This window comes from Pristiophorus japonicus, chromosome 14 (assembly GCF_044704955.1).
Source record: "Pristiophorus japonicus isolate sPriJap1 chromosome 14, sPriJap1.hap1, whole genome shotgun sequence".
NCBI classification, from domain to species: Eukaryota; Metazoa; Chordata; class Chondrichthyes; family Pristiophoridae; genus Pristiophorus; species Pristiophorus japonicus.
The window spans coordinates 135062921-135083830 of record NC_091990.1 but is presented as its reverse complement, the minus strand read 5'-3'; the positions used below and the strand labels follow the sequence as shown (position 1 = coordinate 135083830).

At 43.2% G+C, this 20910-nt stretch overlaps 1 protein-coding gene across 3 annotated transcripts in view; it reads right to left on the bottom strand.

Annotated features, from left to right (window-relative positions):
• Positions 1 to 1330: 1330 nt before the first annotated feature.
• The window catches only part of nat10 (N-acetyltransferase 10), a 92256-nt gene continuing 72676 nt past the window's right edge, over positions 1331 to 20910 (bottom strand). For all 3 annotated transcript variants that reach the window (XM_070899650.1, XM_070899649.1, XM_070899651.1), the window contains 8 exons: positions 18334 to 18436; positions 13718 to 13828; positions 10209 to 10381; positions 7781 to 7900; positions 7030 to 7128; positions 5850 to 5923; positions 2749 to 2832; positions 1331 to 2032 (listed from right to left, as the gene is read on the bottom strand). In XM_070899650.1, the coding sequence (XP_070755751.1) occupies positions 1933 to 2032; positions 2749 to 2832; positions 5850 to 5923; positions 7030 to 7128; positions 7781 to 7900; positions 10209 to 10381; positions 13718 to 13828; positions 18334 to 18436 (864 nt within the window). In that variant the 3' untranslated portion in view covers positions 1331 to 1932. The remainder of the gene's footprint in view (positions 2033 to 2748; positions 2833 to 5849; positions 5924 to 7029; positions 7129 to 7780; positions 7901 to 10208; positions 10382 to 13717; positions 13829 to 18333; positions 18437 to 20910) is intronic.

The window sequence follows — 20910 nt, the reverse complement described above, 5'->3', positions numbered from 1 at the left end:
AGAAGGAGATAGTTTTGACTGGAATTCTTCGGAAAGGGATAAGAAACCAGGTGCATGGGAACGAGATAGAAAACCCTGGGAAACAAGGTTAGTCATGAGAAACTGACATAAAGTTGACACTGCTGAACAACACATTCCAGAAGGGTGAAATGTGATGAGAGATCGACAGGTTGGGAAACTACTCAACAGCCAGTCTGATAAGGGTCTACGAATTAATGAAGTTCCGCTGATAAACTGTAGGCCAATAGAAGTTTTGTAGGAGGGTCACACACCTCGAAAAACTGTATAAATGTGCTTGTAGAAACCCTTGTATTTTGAAGGTTCATTCCTGAACTCTTCCCCTGCATGCTTGAATAAAGACCGGTTAAGCCAAGGTTTTGTCTGAGTGATTCCGTGGTCGCTATGCTGGCGGGTGTCGATTCCTTATATCAGGCAGTCCACCTTGAAGAGAATTCTTTTTACCCCAACAGCCACCCAGAATGCGACCTACCGCCCACTGCCACCCAGAATGCGACCTACCGCCCACTGCCACCCAGAATGCGACATACCGCCCATTGCCACCCAGAATGCGACCTACCGCCCATTGCCACCCAGAATGCGACCTACCGCCCACTGCCACCCAGACTGCGACCTACCGCCCACTGCCACCCAGAATGCGACCTACCGCCCACTGCCACCCAGAATGTGACCTATCGCCCACTGCCACCCAGAATGTGACCTACCGCCCACTGCCACCCAGAATGTGACCTACCGCCCACTGCCACCCAGAATGCGACCTACCGCCCACTGCCACCCAGAATGCGACCTATCGCCCACTGCCACCCAGAATGTGACCTACCGCCCACTGCCACCCAGAATGCGACCTACCGCCCACTGCCACCCAGACTGCGACCTACCGCCCACTGCCACCCAGAATGCGACCTACCGCCCACTGCCACCCAGAATGCGACCTACCGCCCACTGCCACCCAGACTGCGACCTACCGCCCACTGCCACCCAGAATGCGACCTACCGCCCACTGCCAACCAGAATGTGACCTACCGCCCACTGCCACCCAGAATGTGACCTACCGCCCACTGCCACCCAGAATCGAGGTGTAAGGCCCATCTTTTCTGCCGAGTGGTTTCCCCCACATTTTTCCACCAAACTTCCGCCCAAATTACCATCAGGATCTTAGCAGTCCTTTCGACGGAACATGGCCGGAACTTAGGTTTGACCAAACTCAGGCCCGACCAAACTCAGGCCCAAACTCTCACACTTAAGCCTTTACTTATGAACACAACAAAACAGAATTAGAAGCTATGGAAAGCTAAAACAAATTGGCCACAAGTGAAAATAAAAACTTTTAATACATTTAGCTGCATCTCAGTTTTACATGGACATTATTAAGTTGTCCCTTATCATCATCATAGGCAGTCCCTCGGAATCGAGGAAGGCTTGCTTCCACTCTTAGCATGAGTTCTTAGGTGGCTGTACAGTCCAATACGCCACAGTCTCTGTCACAGGTGGGACAGATAGTCGTTGAGGGAAAGGGTGGGCAGGGAGCCTTGTTTGCTGCACACTCCTTTATATAAATCCATAGACTTACCATTCTTCAAAGTCAATAGCAAAGATTTCTATTTGGGTGGGGCAACTGCATTAAAAACTCAACAGTAACTCTGAAAATGTCTCAGTGTTGACGGGGGGGGGCGGGGGTGAGAGGAGGAAAGTGATGATGGCCATCTCTTTCTTGAGATCTCTGGAATTCAAAATCGAGATGCAACAAACATTAACATTTCTTTTCTTCTGCAAACCTCGTCAGTACATGTCTTCCATTATCCTCAGAGTCCAATCTCATTTCTTACAGTAGGAATCAAAAAACTCTCTTCTCACCACTGGATTTGAAATAAATAGCCAAATTCCAAACATAATTGTCCATTTTGGTCATGTAAATTATTTTGTCCTCTTTTGTTTCTTATCCTTATTCTTTTTCATCCGTTTTTGCTGTAGTTGGAGACCTCCTTTCTCTATAGTATCTTGTTTTCTTTTGGCACTAAACAATTAAAAAAATATTATTGTATAAATTGACTGTGCTTCCCATTGACAATTGCATTTCCTTCAAGATCAAGTTTTGGAATTTACAGGATACCTCACTAAGTTTGCGAGTTATTAAGGAGATAAATTCATCTTCCAGACATAGCTTACTTTCTTTTTGAAGTGAGGTTGCTGCGCATTCCCTCAATTCAGTCCCCCCACACCAAGAAAACAGGAGACCTATAAAAAGTGTGTGTATACACGTTGGGAACGACTCTTCCTCGACTTTTCCTTCTCTCCCTGCGTTTTCTCTAAAAGAATCCATCTCTCATCTGCTTTTTGCTTATAGTGTTCAAAACTGCTCAAGTTCATTCCAGAAACAAAGTAATATAGGTTGAGCGTCCAAAATCCGGAAATCTCGGGACCAAGGCCATTCTGGATTCTGGGTATTTCTAGATTTTGGAACGTCTTTGCCTGGGCCGAGGTAGGTGGGGTCGGGCAGCCGAGGTAAGGGGGGAGCCAGGACTGGGGCAAAGACGGGCTGGGGCGGGGTCAGGCCGCCGTCAGCCCGGGCCGGGGCAGGAAGAGTCCAGATTTCGGAATATCCGCCACGGATCGGCCCGGTGTCCGGAACATTCCGAATTTCAGAACTCTGGATTTCGGATGCTCAACCTGTACTTCAAAAAATACCATTAATCCCAAGAAAACCTTAGCCTGCACATAGGTACGTCTCACCCCGGAATGCTGATAACTGTGGCATTCTGTCCTGTTGACTTTAGTACTTCATTCCATTCATCGTCATTTCCACGGATCATGTACCTGGACAAAAAAAAATGTCATGAGCGTCTGCAGTCCTGAATAAGCAGAACACCATACTTATAAAGTGTAAAAAAAACATGAATAATTATAAACACATGATGATCAATTATCTCAAACCACTTACCACAATTCATGATGTACAAATCGACAAACACGAGTTTAACAACAAAGCTTGTGTTGCCATTAATCACTGCTGAACTTATAAAATACCATTAGTGAAAGGGTACTGGAGAAATATCTTAAACCTTTTCATAAGTATAGATTTTGCATAGATATACAAGATCAAGAACAAATCATTTACATCTTGACGTTATATTCTGTAGACTATGCCAAATAATTCTGTAGTACCATGATGAATCAAGATGCTACATGCAGTACCTTCAAGTAACAGGAAATATTAAAAACACACTTAGTTAAATCATCTTTTAGAAATTAAAAGTAATTCCTCTTTGGCCCCCTGGCTCAGGAAGTTTAAGTATTAACTGAACTATATAGACTAGGTTCATCCCAAGTTCAATCCCTGTGCTGTTAGTTGATTGCAGCGAGCACAATGATAGCAGTGCTACTACTGTCCCGAACACTCCTGGGTTAGGGATGGAAAATTGGCTAGGGCTCATAGAAACATAGAAAATAGGTGCAGGAGGAGGCTATTCAGCCCTTCTAGCCTGCACCACCATTCAATAAGATCATGGCTGATCATTCACCTCAGTACCCCTTTCCTGCTTTCTCTCCATACCCCTTGATCCCTTTAGCCATAAGGGCCATATCTAACTCCCTCTTGATATTATCCAATGAACTGGCATCAACAACTCTCTGCGGTAGGGAATTCCACAGGTTAACAACTCTCTTGAGTGAAGAAGTTTCTCCTTATCTCAGTCCTAAATGGCTTACCCCTTATCCTCAGACTTTGTCCCCTGGTTCTGGACTTCCCCAACATCAGGAACATTCTTCCTGCATCTAACCTGTCCAGTCCCGTCAGAATTTTACATGTTTCTATGAGATCCCCTCTCATCCTTCTAAACTCCAGTGAATAAAAGCCCAGTCGATCCAGTCTCTCCTCATATGTTGGCTCAGCCACCCCGGGAATCAGTCTGGTGAACCTTCGCTGCACTCCCTCAATAGCAAGAATGTCCTTCCTCAGATTAGGAGACCAAAACTGAACACAATATTCCAGGTGAGGCCTCACCAAGGCCCTATACAACTGCAGTAAGACCTCCCTGCTCCTATACTCAAAACCCCTAGCTAAAGGCCAACATACCATTTGCCTTCTTCACCGCCTGCTGTACCTGCATGCCAACTTTCAATGACTGATGTACCATGACACCCAGGTCTCGTTGCACCTCCTCTTTTCCTAATCTGCCACCATTCAGATAATATTCTGCCTTCGTGTTTTCGCCCCCAAAGTAGATAACCTCATAATCATCCACATTATACTGCATTTGTCATGCATTTGCCCACTCACCTAACCTGTCCAAGTCACCCTGCAGCCTTTTAGTGTCCTCCTCACAGCTCACACCATCACCCAGTTTAGTGTCATCTGCAAACTTGGAGATATTACACTCAATTCCTTCATCCAAATCATTAATGTATATTGTAAATAGTTGGGGTCACAGCACTGAGCCCTGAGGCACCCCACTAGTCACTGCCTGCCATTCTGAAAAGGACCCATTTATCCCGACTCTCTGCTCCCTCCCCTGCCACCCAGTGACCTCTCCTGGAAGTTGAGTGAGGACAGGATTAGGCTTGGCTGTGCTGCTTGGCTGGAGGATCTGGAACTAGGGGTCAAAGTCTGAGGATAAGGGGTATTAGGACTAAGGTGAGGGGAAATTTATTCAGTCAGAGGGTTGTGAATCTTTGGAATTCTCTACCCTAGAGTGCTGAGAATGCTCAGTCGTTGAGGATATTCAAGACTGAGATTGATAGATTTTTGGATACTAAGGGAATCAAGGGATATGGGGATAGGGCAGGAAAGTGGAGTTAAGGTACAAGATCAGCCATGATCTTATGGAATGGCGGAGCAGGTTTGAGGGGCCAATATGGGACACTTCTGCTACTATTTCTTAGGTTCTTAAAAGTAAATAGTCTGCTGACATTCACTGTCCTGCATGAATTATAACTGCTTGGTCAATACCCTTTAAAAAGCTATAATGGATTCTGATTCCACTCCTGTGTCTGTTAGAGTACTCAACTACCCAAGAACCTTCTGATAAGAACATATCACCTAACCTTGCTGATGGTTCTTGTAGTGATTATCTTGTAGTGATTTATGTGCTCCAGTTACTGATGACTGACCAATGGAAATAATCTCTCTCTATTTACCTGATGAAAACCCCATGTCATTTTGAATACTTCTATCAGAGCTCCTCTTTACTTTCATTACTCTAGTGAAAAAATCCTAAGTTGGTCTGGAAACTGGCTGCCATATTTCCTACATTACAACAGTGACTACAATTCTAGGCTAAAACTCAATCTACTTTATTCCAACAATATACCTTAGACTATCACCTGAAGAGCACCCCACTACAAAAGGACATTTCCATTTTCCACAACAGCCACTTTAGTTTCCAATTTGTGCCTGATAGTGAGCAACATTTTACTATGAACTCTGTTCAATTAGGAACTGGATCGAGACTATCCAACTCATTTGAAATGGGAGCCTTGCACCAAACAGAATGGAGATTCCCATTCTAATTATCTGAACTGGAATCAAACTCAAGAACATGAAATGAAAGGCAAGAACAGTCCTTATACCAAGATATATAATCCAACTGTTCCTGCCGCCTAACTAATGCGATTGAAAATTTCCAGTCATATGACGGACAACCTCAGCATAAGAATACATATTCAATTCAGATATTTTGAACCAAAGACTGCAGTAAGTACAGTGTGAAATACGATTTAGCCCATGAATTAAGCCCTTTGAGCTTGAAAGTTAATAGACCTAATGTCCCTCAGCAACACAGATTTTGTAAATCTGTATCTTAACTTGCATTGCATATCTCATAACACTGTCTTACTGGGTTAGATCCATTCCTTTCAGTTTTTCAACCTCCTGCTTGTGTTTTTCTTGGAATTCCTTTGCTGCTTCCTCCTACATAGAGAAAAAACAGCACCGAAGTCAGGTAGTTGTAAAGAATGGGCATTTCCACAGTGTTCTAGATCTGGGATGCAACATTCTTAATTTTATTTCCAAATAACTACCAGAAATAAATTACTGCCATATTCTACCCCTCTTAGTAAGTAAAAATTTTGTTTATTTATTTAAAAAATACTGTACTTGTTTAAAGTAGTCATCAATTAATATAGTCCCTGAGCTGAATTTATTATTCTGGGCATTCACTCAGCTGTATCGGTGGCATGGTGCGGTCACTTTCCACCCTTGTGCAGGGCTACTGGTCACTGTGCATCATAACTGCTGATAGAGGTCGCCCAGAATATGGACTCATTTGTAACCACCTCGACATTGCTCGATGATCAGGCGGTAGAGGGCACGAGTGGAGTGACACATCTCTTGCATTCCTCATTATTCCCTTCCCTACTGGATTATAGTCACCAAACCCAATGAACTTTAGCAATAGATAACCATAAGAACTGAAGCTTCTAATGAAAATAGGCATTCACATGTTGAAGACAAGAGGTAGTAGTTCTGCAAAATGTTGTGCAAACATGAAGAACTGGACAGGATTGCACAAGAACTAGTGCTAAGCATCAAAAATCATCATAGGCAGTCCCTCGAATCGAGGATGACTTGCTTCCACACCAAAAAGGGATGAGCTCACAGGTGTTTTAATAAAGAACCTAATATTCCAGGTCCCGAACTACATGTTGAACGGTGGAAGATGCCTCTGCGTGGATTTTTTTAACGTGTGGTGGCCGTTGCACCCCACCCACCACACGGGCTTGACAGAGCTAGGTCTTGGTCCAGTGACAAGGATTAACCAGGACGACTGGAGACTAGCTTTGCTGCACGGACCTAGTGCGCACACATATCGCAGTGTGAGCTGGCCTGTGCTGCCCCAAAATAACCCTACAGTAGAAGATATTGGAAAATGCACAAGATGAAAACGCAAACAAAAAACACAAGTTTTATTTGCTGACTGTACCTATGAAACTCTTGATGAAACTATTCCCATTATACTTCAGCCACACCCTTGGTTATTAAATAATTAATAACTTAACAAAAGGGTTCATCCATACCAAATCCTCAGAAAGCGATTTGATTGTAGGTTCCATGATTATCTCCTTTGCAGTAATCATTTGCTCCTCCACGGCCTTCTCCAGGATGTTATTAAAGAGCTAACAAACACATATGAAGAAACAACAGATTGTGAGTTTTTCCCCAAAGGATTTTTGAAGCTACAATTGAAATCAATGTCATTTTGCTTGGTTTGTAAGGTATCATTTCAACTAATTATTTTAGGTAGAATACTTTCCATTTAAAGGCAGCACACATTGAAAAGGGTTAAAGACACGATATCATAAATAAGCTGTTAAAGATACTAAACAAACTGACAAGATCATGTTAATAAGTACCAATAAGCTTGGTGCATCAATTTCAATGCTTCGCTACTTAACATTACAAATAACTAAAAACGTGAATTAAATCAACAGTTGTTGGAAAAGGAAACAAGTCACATCAGCGAAACAAATCTTGTAGCTCTCATGCCAACACACTAAAATATTAATGCACTTTATAACTTGCTTAATATCTGACAGAGCCATAACTTGATATATATATATAATTTGAAATATGTGAAATACATGCAAGCCAGATAAAAGTTTCTAACAAATATTAATTGTTCCCAATTTTGCTCCAATATGACAAAATCAATTATTACGTACAACTATTCGGTCTATTTCAACATAATGCTCTGTGGAAAGGGATTCAGTTTACCAAGTTCGTCCTACGATCAACTAAAAAAAGCATTGTATTCTAAGTGGTTGTTACCTGGACAACTTTGCGGATTAATCGGTTGAAAAGGCCCATCAATTGGCTACTTGGAAGATCAATTTCCTTCTCAAGCTGGTCAACAGACTTGTGTTGAAGTCCAATACCCAACAGCAGTGCCTTAAATCAGGATGAATTCACGGGTGAAACTACAACTACATTTTTAGTGAAAATATAACATTATAAACTCTTGATAAATGATTCTCTCTCATGGAGCTTCAGTTAAAGCATTTATTTTGCAAATGCATTCAGAAAGTAGACGCTACTGTACCAACAGCTAATTTAGAATATTTTCTAAAACAAATCTTGTTTGTAATAAAATACCTATTGAAATCATTATGTAAAGATTTAAAATTCCCTCTAATGTAGGACTTTCCCTGATAGCTCAGTAGATACATACACCACAAAGTCTGATCCTGGGCCATACAGACTAATAAAATCCCTGATTTGTGCTTAGTTCAGCTAAAGCTGCGCTCAGCATCCCTTAGTTAATGAAAAGGAGAAAATAAAATCAATCAGGATTATAATTTCTGATCACTTGCCAAAGACATTTGTATTGAATGTATATGCATATATGGAGAGATTAGAATGGACTGCAATGAGCCATGTCCCACCCCACCTCCATTGATCATTGAATGGTCTGCCTGGGCTCAAAGAATGCTCCCTTGGGTGGGGTACCAAAAGACTACAAGTACCTGTGGAAACTGTACCCAGTAGAAGTCACTGTCTTGAGGAGGGGGCGAAAAAAAAATTCAAGTGGAAAATTTTCCTTGAACTGGCTGATTAAAGAAATAAATCAGCTATTTAGTGCAGATGGGCAACATGTCAAATGTACAGAAAATCCTGTAACTGGGCCAATTGTGGTAACAAATGCAAATCTTGTATTAATTTAACGTAATAGCCCTTCACAATAACAATACTTATGAACCAGCCAAATAGTGCCTCAGATCAAAGCAGCATTAACACCCAGTGTACACCCAACTGTACAGAAAGTTTTCAGCTGTTCAACATCTGAAAACGCAGTATGTAGAAAGAAAACTATTTTAAACATTACTAACATAAATCAACTATGTAACAGCATTCATTTTAAAGTGTCTGCATTTAATTGTTAGCGACCAGCAATCACCTGCAGACCTGGAAAAGTTAGTCTGCTTCTAAATCAGTTAGCATTTGAATACACATCAGGAGTCATGCTTTAAAATCTCTGCAGTTAACAAGAACAGCATTGCAAGAACTAGTTGTACCATAGATGGGAATAATGGGAGAAGGAAGTGAGTAGAGACACTAGAGCCAAGTCGCTTAATCAAAAAAGTATAGACATGATTTGTAAAGGGATACGGGGCCAGCACAGGGTCAAAACTTGGAAGGGGGTGGGATAAAAAAAAAATCAGTGGGATTATGTGCACTAGTTTTTTTTGAGCGTTCTTCTGCGCCTGCGCACTCGGGAGTCCGTCCGTTCCCCCCCCCCCCCCCCCGACGCCTACGCATGCGCACCACCGCCCATCTGGACTCCACCCGTCCTCCCGCTTATACACAGATTCCTTGAACTCAAAACCAGAAGTGGAACCTGTATCATGCTTTTCTTTGCTGCACTGCTGCCATTTCGACCGCTGTGCTGCTGCCAGGGGGGGGTGTCAGGAATTAGGTTTAAGGGGGTGGGGGGGGGGGGGGGGGAAGAGACAGGTATTTGGGCTGTGGGCTGGGATGGGGCAGGAACTCTCCCATCTGGAATCGGCAGTCAGAATGGCTCGAATTAAACTTTGCAAAGACCCTGAGAACTTGGGGTGGGCAGTTCGAATTATACATTCAAGAGAAACTGCTGGGTGTGTCTTAACCTCCAAGGGGACCAATCAGCAATCAGGTCATGTGATCATGGAGACCCAATCAGAGCATTTTGCTAGTGCAAATAAGTGCATCCAAAAATTAAACTGTGACTAGGAACAAAAAGGGTTTTTGGAGAGGGGAGGGAGAAGGAAAGGAATAAAATAAGAACCAAACTAACCTAAATGAACCAAGTAGAGCATGAGAAGATAACAAAGAATGAAAATTTGGATCAGTGAATGGGGTGGGAATTGAGAGCGGGTATTGAAAATGTCACAAGCCATTTCTTCTGTTACTTCCAACACTTCTTCCCCTTTTGTTTACCAAGGATTTTTTTTTTTTTTTTTAAAACAACACAAGCTGAATCACAACACACCAAACAATCTCAATTAGAATCCAACCACCATAAAGTTAAACTCAGAATAATTGTATTGAATTTTTTTTGCATGAGTTCAGACAGGAAGCACACCTCAAAAAGGGTTGATGGAAAACTCTTGCCGTTTTGGGAAGCCATTAAAAAAATAAAAAATATTATCTGCAGAAACTCAATTTTTATGTCATATACCTTACACACAATGTAAAAGCTGAAAACTATGGCAATACGTACAGACTGTGCAGCAGATAACGAGATCCCACCAAGCTGGTTCAAGAAGTACAGCTGAGAAATACTAGATATCATATCCATGATTAGGTGGTAGTCCACCATGTTCCGTGAGTACATCTCCAATCGTTTCAGGTCATATGGTGTAAACTTCGTTTCCAGCTCAGACCTGCTAAGTGCTGAGAGAGAAAAGTAGATGAACAAGGTCAGCAACAAAGCTGATAGAATATGCATATATATTGTATTCCTGAACAGATTAAAGCTTCAATTTAGTGTATTTGTCACAGAACATGAATATTGCAAGAGGTGAAAAAGTGGTTTAACCCCATCTTCTGAACCCCAAGATTGCTTTGCATCCTTGAATGACCTTTTCTGGTAGAGGTCAGTGCAGTTTCAATTTCAGTTTTTAATTTGAGTTCTACCACCATTACCAACCATCAGTGTAGATGACCAACTAATGCTGCACTCCACATCATGAGGTTCATACAAGAACATTAACAACTGCAACTAGAAACAAAGACTTTGCATTTATATAGCACCTCATCACATCCCAGGACATTCCAGTGGTTTACATCCAATTAATTACTTTTGACATGTAGTCAGTTATGTTGGCAAAATGCAACAGCCTATCCGCACACAGCAAGACCATTCATATGGTCAAATGAGATGACCAGTTCATTTGTTTTGCTGAGTTCAGTTGAGGGAACGAATATTGGCCAGGCTACTGGGAGAACTCCTTCTTGTCTCTGAATAATGCCATGAGATCTTTCACATCCAACTGGAACACCTTTCTTCAGCACATCACCATAGATAGATCGAGTAGGTAGAGATGAGTAGTGCTTGGGTGTGCAAGATGCTTATGGGAGGGTCGGAGTAGCCAGGGAAAGCAATTGTGGCAATATTTTTCCATAACTATGGTTATAAGCGCATACATACCAAAGACATAGAAAAAGGTTTCATAATGAAGTTCTTGAGTAAACTTTAGTGAGCCATTAAAGTGAAATTATTGCTCATAGACTGACTATACCAATATTCTGCATTTATGATGTCAAATAGGCATTTTATTCCACACTACCCCCAAGGCAATGTTCCCTCTAAGCTGCATGCGTGGCTGCGTAAGAATGCAAATTGGAAAACTGCAAATTTAATGCCCCTATTTAAAAAAGGAGGCAGACAAAAAGCAGGAAACTATAGACCAGTTAGTCTAACATCTGTGATTGGAAGATGTTGGAGTCCATTAATAAAGAAGCAGTAGGGCATTTGGAAAAGCCAAATTCGGTCAGGCAGAGTCAGCATGGATTTATGAAAGGAAAATCATGTTTGACAAATTTGCTAGAATTCTTTGAGTATGTAAGCAACAGGGTGGATAAAGGGAAACCAGTGGATGTTGTATATTTGGACTTCCAGAAGGCATTTGATAAGGTGCCACATAAAAGGTTACTGCACAAGATAAAAGTTCACAGGGTTGAGGGTAATATATTAACATGGATAGAGGATTGGCTAACGAACAAAAAAGAGAGTAGGGATGAATGGTTCATTCTCGGGTTGGCAATCAGTAACCAGTGGGGTGCCGCAGGGATCAGTGCTGGGCCCCAACTATTTACAATCTATATTAACGACTTGGAGGAAGGGACTGAGTGTAACGTAGCCAAGTTTGCTGACAATACAAAGATGGGAGGAAAAGCAATGTGTGAGGAGGACACACAAAATCTGCAAAAGGGCATAGACAGGCTAAGTGAGTGGGCAAAAATTTGGCAGATGGAGTATAATGTTGGAAAGTGTGAGGTCATGCACTTTGGTAGAAAAAAAAATCAAAGAGCAAATTATTATTTAAATGGAGAAAGATTTCAAAGTGCTGCAGTACAGCGGGACCTGGGGGTACTTGTGCACGAAACACAAAACGTTAGTATGCAGGAACAGCAAGCGATCAAGGCCAGTGGAATCTCGGCCTTTATTGCAAAGGGGATGGTGTATAAAAGCGGGGAAGTCTTGCTACAGTTGTACAGGGTATTGGTGAGGCCACACCTGGAATACGCGTGCAGTTTTGGTTTCCATATTTACGAAAGGATATACAGGTTGAGCGTCCAAAATCCGGAGTTCTGGAATCCAGAATGTTCCAGAATCTGGACCGATTGGTGGCACAGTCGTCCGGAATCCGTAAAATGCTCCCGAATCCAGACCCACCGACCGAGGTCCCGCCCCTGCCCGACCTCGGGCCTCGCCTTGCCCTTACCTCAAGGCCTCGCCTCGCCCTTACCTCAAGGCCTCCTCGGCAGCGGGTGCGGCCCGAACACCTCCTTGGCGGCGGGTGCCACCTGAGCACCTCCTTGGCGGCTGGGCCCTGCCCGATGACCTCATTGCCTGCGAACACCGCCCCCGACGACCTCATCGCCTGGTGAACACCACCCTGCTGACGTTCCGAAATCCGGAAATACCCAAACCTGGGCTCTGGTGTTTCCGGATTCGTGACATCAGAAAGATGTTCCAAAATCCGGCAAAACGCAAAATCCAGAACGGCCTCGGTCTCAAGGTTCCGGATTCGGGGCGCTGCACCTGTACTTGCTTTGGAGGCAGTTCAGAGAAGGTTCACGAGGTTGATTCCAGAGGTGGGGGGGTTGACTTATGAGGAAAGGTTGAGTAGGTTGGGCCTCTACTCATTAGAATTCAGAAGAATGAGAGGTGATCTAATTGAAACGTATAATATTATGAGGGGGCTTGAAAAGGTGGATGCAGAGAGAATGTTTCCACTGATAGGGGAGACTAGAACTAGGGGGCATAATCTTAGAATAAGGGGCCGCCCATTTAAAACAGAGATGAGCAGAAATTTCTTCTCTCAGTGTTGTGAATCTGTGGAATTCGCTGCCTCAGAGAGCTGTGGAAGCTGGGACATTGAATAAATTTAAGACAGAAAGAGACAGTTTCTTAAACGATAAGGGAATAAGGGGTAATGGAGAGCGGGCAGGGAAGTGGACCTGAGTCCATGATCGGATCAGCCATGATCGTATTAAATGGTGGAGCAGGCTCGAGGGGCCGTATGGCCTTCTCCTGCTCCCATTTCTTATGTTCTTATGTTCTTATGTAATCTGCAAGGTCCCGCGGAAGTCGCTCACAAGCTTTTACATTGGAAATACAGCGCATGCGCGGAAATTTAAAAGGGACTGCGCATTGAAAGAAATAGGCCATGCAGAACATAGTGCAGCCTACAGGGAACATTGCTCCAAGGCTGTGTTTACATTGAAGTTTTTGAAGTTAGGCTAGCCTTCTATTTTATGCATTCCCTAATCTAGGCAACTAGATATCTTTTTATCTCTGCATCTTGCATGCTTTATAGTTAACCCTCAATTATTAGCGACTACCCCCACCTACCTTAATGATATTCTTCACAGACTTCAGCTGCTCTATGATTTTGTTGAATCTATTTGTCACTGCACATAATCTGAAATGCACACACTTTTTCTTAAAACAAACTAAGCACTGCATGGATTCTTTTATCAGAAAATAAGCTGGTTACTTACGTGGCTTTGATTCTGGTTTCATGTTTTTATTCTGTAGAATATTTAGTGCCACCGAGGGAGGGAAACTACTGAATTGGTAAGACAAGAGGGACAGGAATCGTCTTCGGAAATCTGTCGACAGATAACACATTGTTGATTTATTCATATATCTGTACATTCAAACAGAATGCTTAAACAAAGTTTTTTTCCTAAAATCCAATTTAAAATCTACTGTTCGGTTTCGTTTCATCTGTGGTTAGGAAAATGTTGGAGTCCATTATTAAAGAAGCAGCAGCAGGACATTTGGAAAAGCCAAATTCAGTCAGGCAGAGTCAGCATGAATTTATGAAGGGGAAGTCATGTTTGACAAATTTGCTGGAATTCTTTGAGGATGTAACGAACAGGGTGGATAAAGGGGAACCAGTGGACGTGGTGTATTTGGACTTCCAGAAGGCATTTGACAAGGTGCCACATAAAAGGTTACTGCACAAGATAAAAGTTCACGGGGTTAGGGGTAATATATTAGCATGGATAGAGGATTGGCTAACTAACAGAAAACAAAGAGTCGGGATAAATGGTTCATTCTCTGGTTGGGAACCAGTAACTAGTGGGGTGCCGCAGGGATCAGTGCTGGGGCCCCAACTATTTACAATCTATAGTAACGACTTGGAGGAAGGGACTGAGTGTAACATAGCCAAGTTTGCTGACGATACAAAGATGGGAGGAAAAGCAATGTGTGAGGAGGACACAAAAATCTGCAAAAGGACACAGACAGGCTAAGTGAGTGGGCAAACATTTGGCAGATCGAATATAATGTTGGAAAGTGTGAGGTCATGCACTTTGGCAGAAAAAAAATCAAAGAGCAAGTTATTATTTAAATAGAGAAAGATTGCACAGTGCTGCAGTACAGCAGGACCTGGAGGACTTGTGCATGAAACACAAAAGTATAGTATGCAGGTACAGCAAGTGATCAGGAAGGCCAATGGAATCTTGGCCTTTATTGCAAAGGGGATGGAGTATAAAAGCAGGGAAGTCTTGCTACAGCTATACAAGGTATTGGTGAGGCCAAACCTGGAATACTGCGTGCAGTTTTGGTTTCCATATTTACGAAAGGATATACTTGCTTTGGAGGTTGTTCAGAGAAGGTTCACTAGGTTGATTCCAGGGATGAGGGGGTTGACTTATGAAGAAAGGTTGAGTAGGCTGGGCCTCTACTTATTGGAATTCAGAAGAATGAGGTGTGATCTTATCGAAACATATAAGATTATGAAGGGGCTCGACAGGATGGATGTAGAGAGGATGTTTCCACTGATGGGGGAGACTAGAACTAGGAGGGTTGTAAATCTGTGGAATTCGTAGCCTCAGAGAGCTGTGGAAGCTGGGACATTGAATACATTTAAGACAGAAATAGACAATTTCTTAAACGAGAAGGGGATAATGGGTTACGGGGAATGGCAGGGAGGTGGAGCCGAGTCCATGATCAGATCAGCCATGATCTTATTGAATGGCGGAGCAGGCTCGAGGGGCCGTATGGCCTACTCCTGTTCCTATTTCTTATGTTTCAAAGCCCATTTGCAATGCTATACTATTTTGGTAACATCATTGCACCAACATTACTAATTTTTAATCACTTTACATCACCAGGACAATTTTCTATTCACCAATAGAGAATGCAAATGACTGATATTAACATACCTAGTTAAGCCACTGTCCGAGAACAAAAATCTGAATATGCAAATGCACTGCACATTTAAAAGAAAAACACCTATCTTTTGAATATTAGTGCATGAACACAAAGTATTCATGTGAAATTGCTTTGCTATTTTAATGGAACACATCAGGTGAATGCAGTATCTAAGGGGATAAAATAAACTCAGTAAGGGATACCAACACTAAAGGGACCTGAAATTGTATTAAATAAAAACGTGGTATACATAAGTATGAAATGAAGAAATAATAAATTGGAGTTAAAGGGGGACAAAGATATAACACACACACTCGTTATTTCTATATACACACACACACATTTAAAACCCGTAGCCTGCAATTCCTGCTCCATTGTGAAGCTCCAGGACACCTGACCATGTGTGCAGAAAGTGCCTCTGGTTGCTGGAGCTCAAAGTTTGAGCTTGAGGAGCGGCTGGAATCACTGCAGGGCACATGGGCTGAGAACTTACTGGATCATACATTCCAGGAGGTGGTCACCCCACGGCCAGAGAGCACAGGTAAGTCAGGGGGTAGCCATCTGGCAGCGTAGGAAGAGGCAGACAGTGCTGAAATCTTCCAGGAGTGTGTCGCTCACCAACCGGTTTTTGGTACGAAACACAGGCGAGAGTGACAACACCTCAAATGGAGTGCAGTTTGGAGCATGGCACAGTGGGGCAAAGGATTGCACAGGGAAGTGTAGTGGTCATCAGGGATTCAATAGTTTGGGGGACAGACAGGACTTTCTGCAACTGCCAGCGTGAGTCTCCCATGATGTGTTGCCTCCCTGGTGCTAGGGTAAAGGACATCACTTAGAGGGTGCAGAACATTTTGGGGGGGGGGGGGGGGCGGGAGAAGAGAGCAGGGGAACAACCAAGTCGTGGTCCACAAAGGAACAATTACACTGGAAGGAAAGGGGCTGAGTTCCTGTAGACAGAGTTTCTATAGCTAGGGAGGAAGCAAAAAAAGCAAGACTTCAAGGTGCAATGCGCTAGTGAATATAGGAATAGTAGGATGCGTCAGGTTAATGTGTGGCTGGAGAAATGGGACAGAACGGAGGGCTTCAGATTCCTGGGGCATTGGGACTAGTTCTGGGGCAGGAGGGATCTCTTCAAGCTGGGCAGGTTTCACCTTAACAGGGCTGTGACCAACGTCCTAGCGGCGAGGTTAACTAGCGTTGTAGGGGATGGGCACCATAAGGAAACATTAGAGAGGAGAAACAAGGTGTGCAGAAGACTGGGGAAAACAAATAGCACTAGAGTAAGGAATAGTTCAGAAGTAGGGATCAGACAGGGGGACAAATGAGAGGCAGTCCTACATGAGCTTGGAGTGCATGAGTAAAATGTGATCTGGAATACACTGTCCGAAAGACTAGAGGAAGCATTTTCAATAGCAACTTTCAAAGGGGAATTGGATGAATACTTGAAGGGAAAGATTCCACAGTGCTATGTGGGAAGAACAGGGGAGTGGAACAAATTGGTAGCTCTACCAAAGAGCCAACAGAGGCATGATGGGCCGAATGGCTTCCTACTGGAATTCTTTGAGGATATAACGAGCAGGGTGGATAGAGGTGTACCGATGGATGTGGTGTATTTAGATTTCCAAAAGGCATTCGATAAGGTGCCACACAAAAGGTTACTGCAGAAGATAAAGGTACGCGGAGTCAGAGGAAATGTATTAGCATGGATAGAGAATTGGCTGGCTAACAGAAAGCAGAGAGTCGGGATAAATGGGTCCTTTTCGGGTCGGAAATCGGTGGTGAGTGGTGTGCCACAGGGATCGGTGCTGGGACCACAACTGTTTATAATATACATAGATGACCTGGAAGAGGGCACAGAGTGTAGTGTAACAAAATTTGCAGATGACACAAAGATTAGTGGGAAAGCGGGTTGTGTAGAGGACACAGAGAGGCTACAAAGAGATTTAGATAGGTTAAGCGGATGGGCTAAGGTTTGGCAGATGGAATACAATGTCGGAAAGTGTGAGGTCATCCACCTTGGGAAAAAAAACAGTAAAAGGGAATATTATTTGAATGGGGAGAAATTACAACATGCTGCGATGCAGAGGGACCTGGGGGTCCTTGTGCATGAATCCCAAAAAGTTAGTTTGCAGGTAATCAGGAAGGCGAATGGAATGTTGGCCTTCATTGCGAGAGGGATGGAGTACAAAAGCAGGGAGGTCCTGCTGCAACTGTATAGGGTATTGGTGAGGCCGCACCTGGAGTACTGCGTGCAGTTTTGGTCACCTTACTTAAGGAAGGATATACTAGTTTTGGAGGGGTACAGAGACGATTCACTAGGCTGATTCCGGAGATGAGGGGGTTACCTTATGATGATAGATTGAGTAGACTGGGTCTTTACTCATTGGAGTTCAGAAGGATGAGGGGTGATCTTATAGAAACATTTAAAATAATGAAAGGGATAGACAAGATAGAGGCAGAGAGGTTGTTTCCACTGGTCGGGGAGACTAGAACTAGGGGGCACAGCCTCAAAATAGGGGGGAGCCAATTTAAAACCGAGTTGAGAAGGAATTTCTTCTCCCAGAGGGTTGTGAATCTGTGGACTTCTCTGCCCAAGGAAGCAGTTGAGGCTGGTTCATTGAATGTTTTCAAGTCAAAGATAGATAGATTTTTAAGCAATAAGGGAATTAAGGGTTACAGGGAGAGGGCGGGTAAGTGGAGCTGAGTCCACGACCAGATCAGCCATTATTTTATTGAATGGCGGAGCAGGCTCGAGGGGCTAGATGGCCTACTCCTGTTCCTAATTCTTATGTTCTTATGTACTGTGCTGTACCATAGGTGATAACTCATTTAAAGCAAACAGATGAATGCTTCTGTTGAAGTTAAAAACAGTAGGCAACATAGGTGTGCATAAGTTAATATTTCAAAGCCCTCCCTAATCTTGAATCTGTTATTGCAAGGAGTTGGATTATACCTGTCCAGAAGGCATGGAGCCAGTTCTCTGGTGCAGTTTCTGTACCCTCCTCTTCATTCAGTGTCTTCAACATGATACAGGAATGTTCACCAGTCAGATCATTCTGCAGTTAACAAAAGCTTAATTAAAAGCTGCAAATTTCTAACTCTTTCAAATGACTGGTTACATTACAGTGCACAAAGGCTCTGCTTTCTCAAAGCTTGAAAATCAGCAGATTTTGTTTACTAGACTGTCTGGTAAATATTTTGATGCAAAATTAGGTAAATGCAGTATCTCAGTTATAATGTTTGACAATGTTATTACTTTGGGGATTTGAGTAATCACTGTTGGGCTATAACCAATCAAAACAATTCTAACACAAATGTCTAGCAACCGTCGCCCACATTTTGGCACTACTAGCCATCGCTTACTCCTAATGCAAGTTAACCTTCAATCTCTTTCCTTTCCTCAAGACATCATTATCAATAATTACCCTTGTCCCCATTGCATGGCTTTCCTCCAACTTTCCCTTTCATTATTCCAGAGAGAAAAAAAGCCCCAAAAATTGCTCTGTTCCATCCCTGGAAGGGCCTCAATGTTCCCCGAGCACTGCTGCCCCGTGTTCTCTGAGCTGGTATTTTCAAAGTTTCTATCGTTACATCACAGCCACTTTTCATAGAACAACTCTTTGACTCTTTAAAACAGTCTCCATCACAGGCCATCTCCCTCCAAACCCCAGATGTCAAAGTCTCCCATAATTACCTCTCGCACTTAGGCTTGGATTTACTATCGCCCCTTGTTCCTGCTCGCTTGAGTTGATTATTTCCTCACATTCCCTCAAGCCCATTGTCCCACCATGAAGGTTGTTGCCTGACCCCTGCTCCAGGTAGAATTCAGAAGATATGGAGGAAGGTACAGGTGCAGCGTCCCGAATCCGGAACCTTCGGGACCGAGGCCGTTCCAGATTTTGCATTTTGCCGGATTTTGGAGCGTCTTTCTGACGTCACAAATCCGGAAACACCCGAGCCCATGTTTGGGTATTTCCGGAACGTCAGAAAGTGGGGGGGGGGGGGGGAAGCTCGTCGATGAGCCCAAGATCGGGCAGTGGTGGCACCTCAGGTCGGCAGGGTCTGGATTCCGGAATATTTTACGGATTCCAGACAACCCTACCACCAATCGGTCCGGAGTCGGATTCCAGAACATTCCGGAACTCTGGATTTTGGATGCTGAACTTGTACTTGAATCTAGTGCAATCAGGTCGCAATAGTCTTTTTTAGTAAGCTTTTAGGATTGAGACGTTTGCTATTGGAAGGACTAATATCTGTGGATGTTTGAAGATACCACCTTATGGTTATTAATATAACTATAGGTTGGTATTGCTAATAACATACACCCCTGATGTACAGGTATCTGTAACACTATATATCTATTGTACATGTCAATTGTATAGCTCCTAATAATGAATGGCAAACCAGCAACATAACTTTTAGGCATTTCAAACAGATTACAAGTCAATAAACTACTTGATGAAGGGGGTTAACCACAGCAAATCTATTATGTGCAACTTCGCAGCATATCAACAAAGATCATCTTTGTTGTGTTCATAATCTATTTATTTGTTACAGCTCACTGGACAGGCATTAGGACCCTGCGGGAGATATTGACAGTGCTGAATTCATTCTGGTTTGAGATTCCATTTTGGATTGTTGTACAAAGCACATGGTTTAAGTTACTTTTCTCCTAGCTCAGTTTGTCAGTTATTTACACATACACAACAATCTTTAATCTCCTTAAATACATTTAAATCAGCAAGGGTGTGACAACTTCTCTGAGGGTTGTAAATCTGTGGAATTCTCTGCCCCAGAGAGCAGAGGAGGCTGGGTCATTGAATATATTTAAGGCAGAGAGACAGACAGATTTTTGAGCGATAAGGGAGTAAAGGGTTATAGAAACATAGAAAATAGGTGCAGGAGTAGGCCATTCGGCCCTTTGAGCCTGCACCGCCATTCAATGAGTTCATGGCTGAATATGCAACTTCAGTACCCCATTCCTGCTTTCTCACCCTACCCCTTGATTCCCCCTAGTAGTAAGGACTACATCTAACTCCTTTTTGAATATATTTAGTGAATTGGCCTCAACAACTTTCTGTGGTAGAGAATTCCACAGGTTCACCACTCTCTGGGTGAAGAAGTTTCTCCTCATCTCGGTCCTAAATGGCTTACCCCTTATCCTTAGACTGTGACCCCTGGTTCTGGACTTCCCCAACATTGGGAACATTCTTCCTGCATCTAACCTGTCTTAACCCGTCAGAATTTTAAATGTTTCAATAAGGTCCCCCCTCATTCTTCTGAACTCCAGTGAATACAAGCCCTGTTGATCCAGTCTTTCTTGATATGTCAGTCCCGTCATTCCGGGAATCAGTCTGGTGAACCTTCGCTGCACTCCCTCAATAGCAAGAATGTCCTTCCTCAAGTTAGGAGACCAAAACTGTATACAATACTCCAGGTGTGGCCTCACCAACGCCCTGTACAACTGTAGTAACATCTCCCTGCCCCTGTACTCAAATCCCCTCGCTATGAAGGCCAACATGCCATTTGC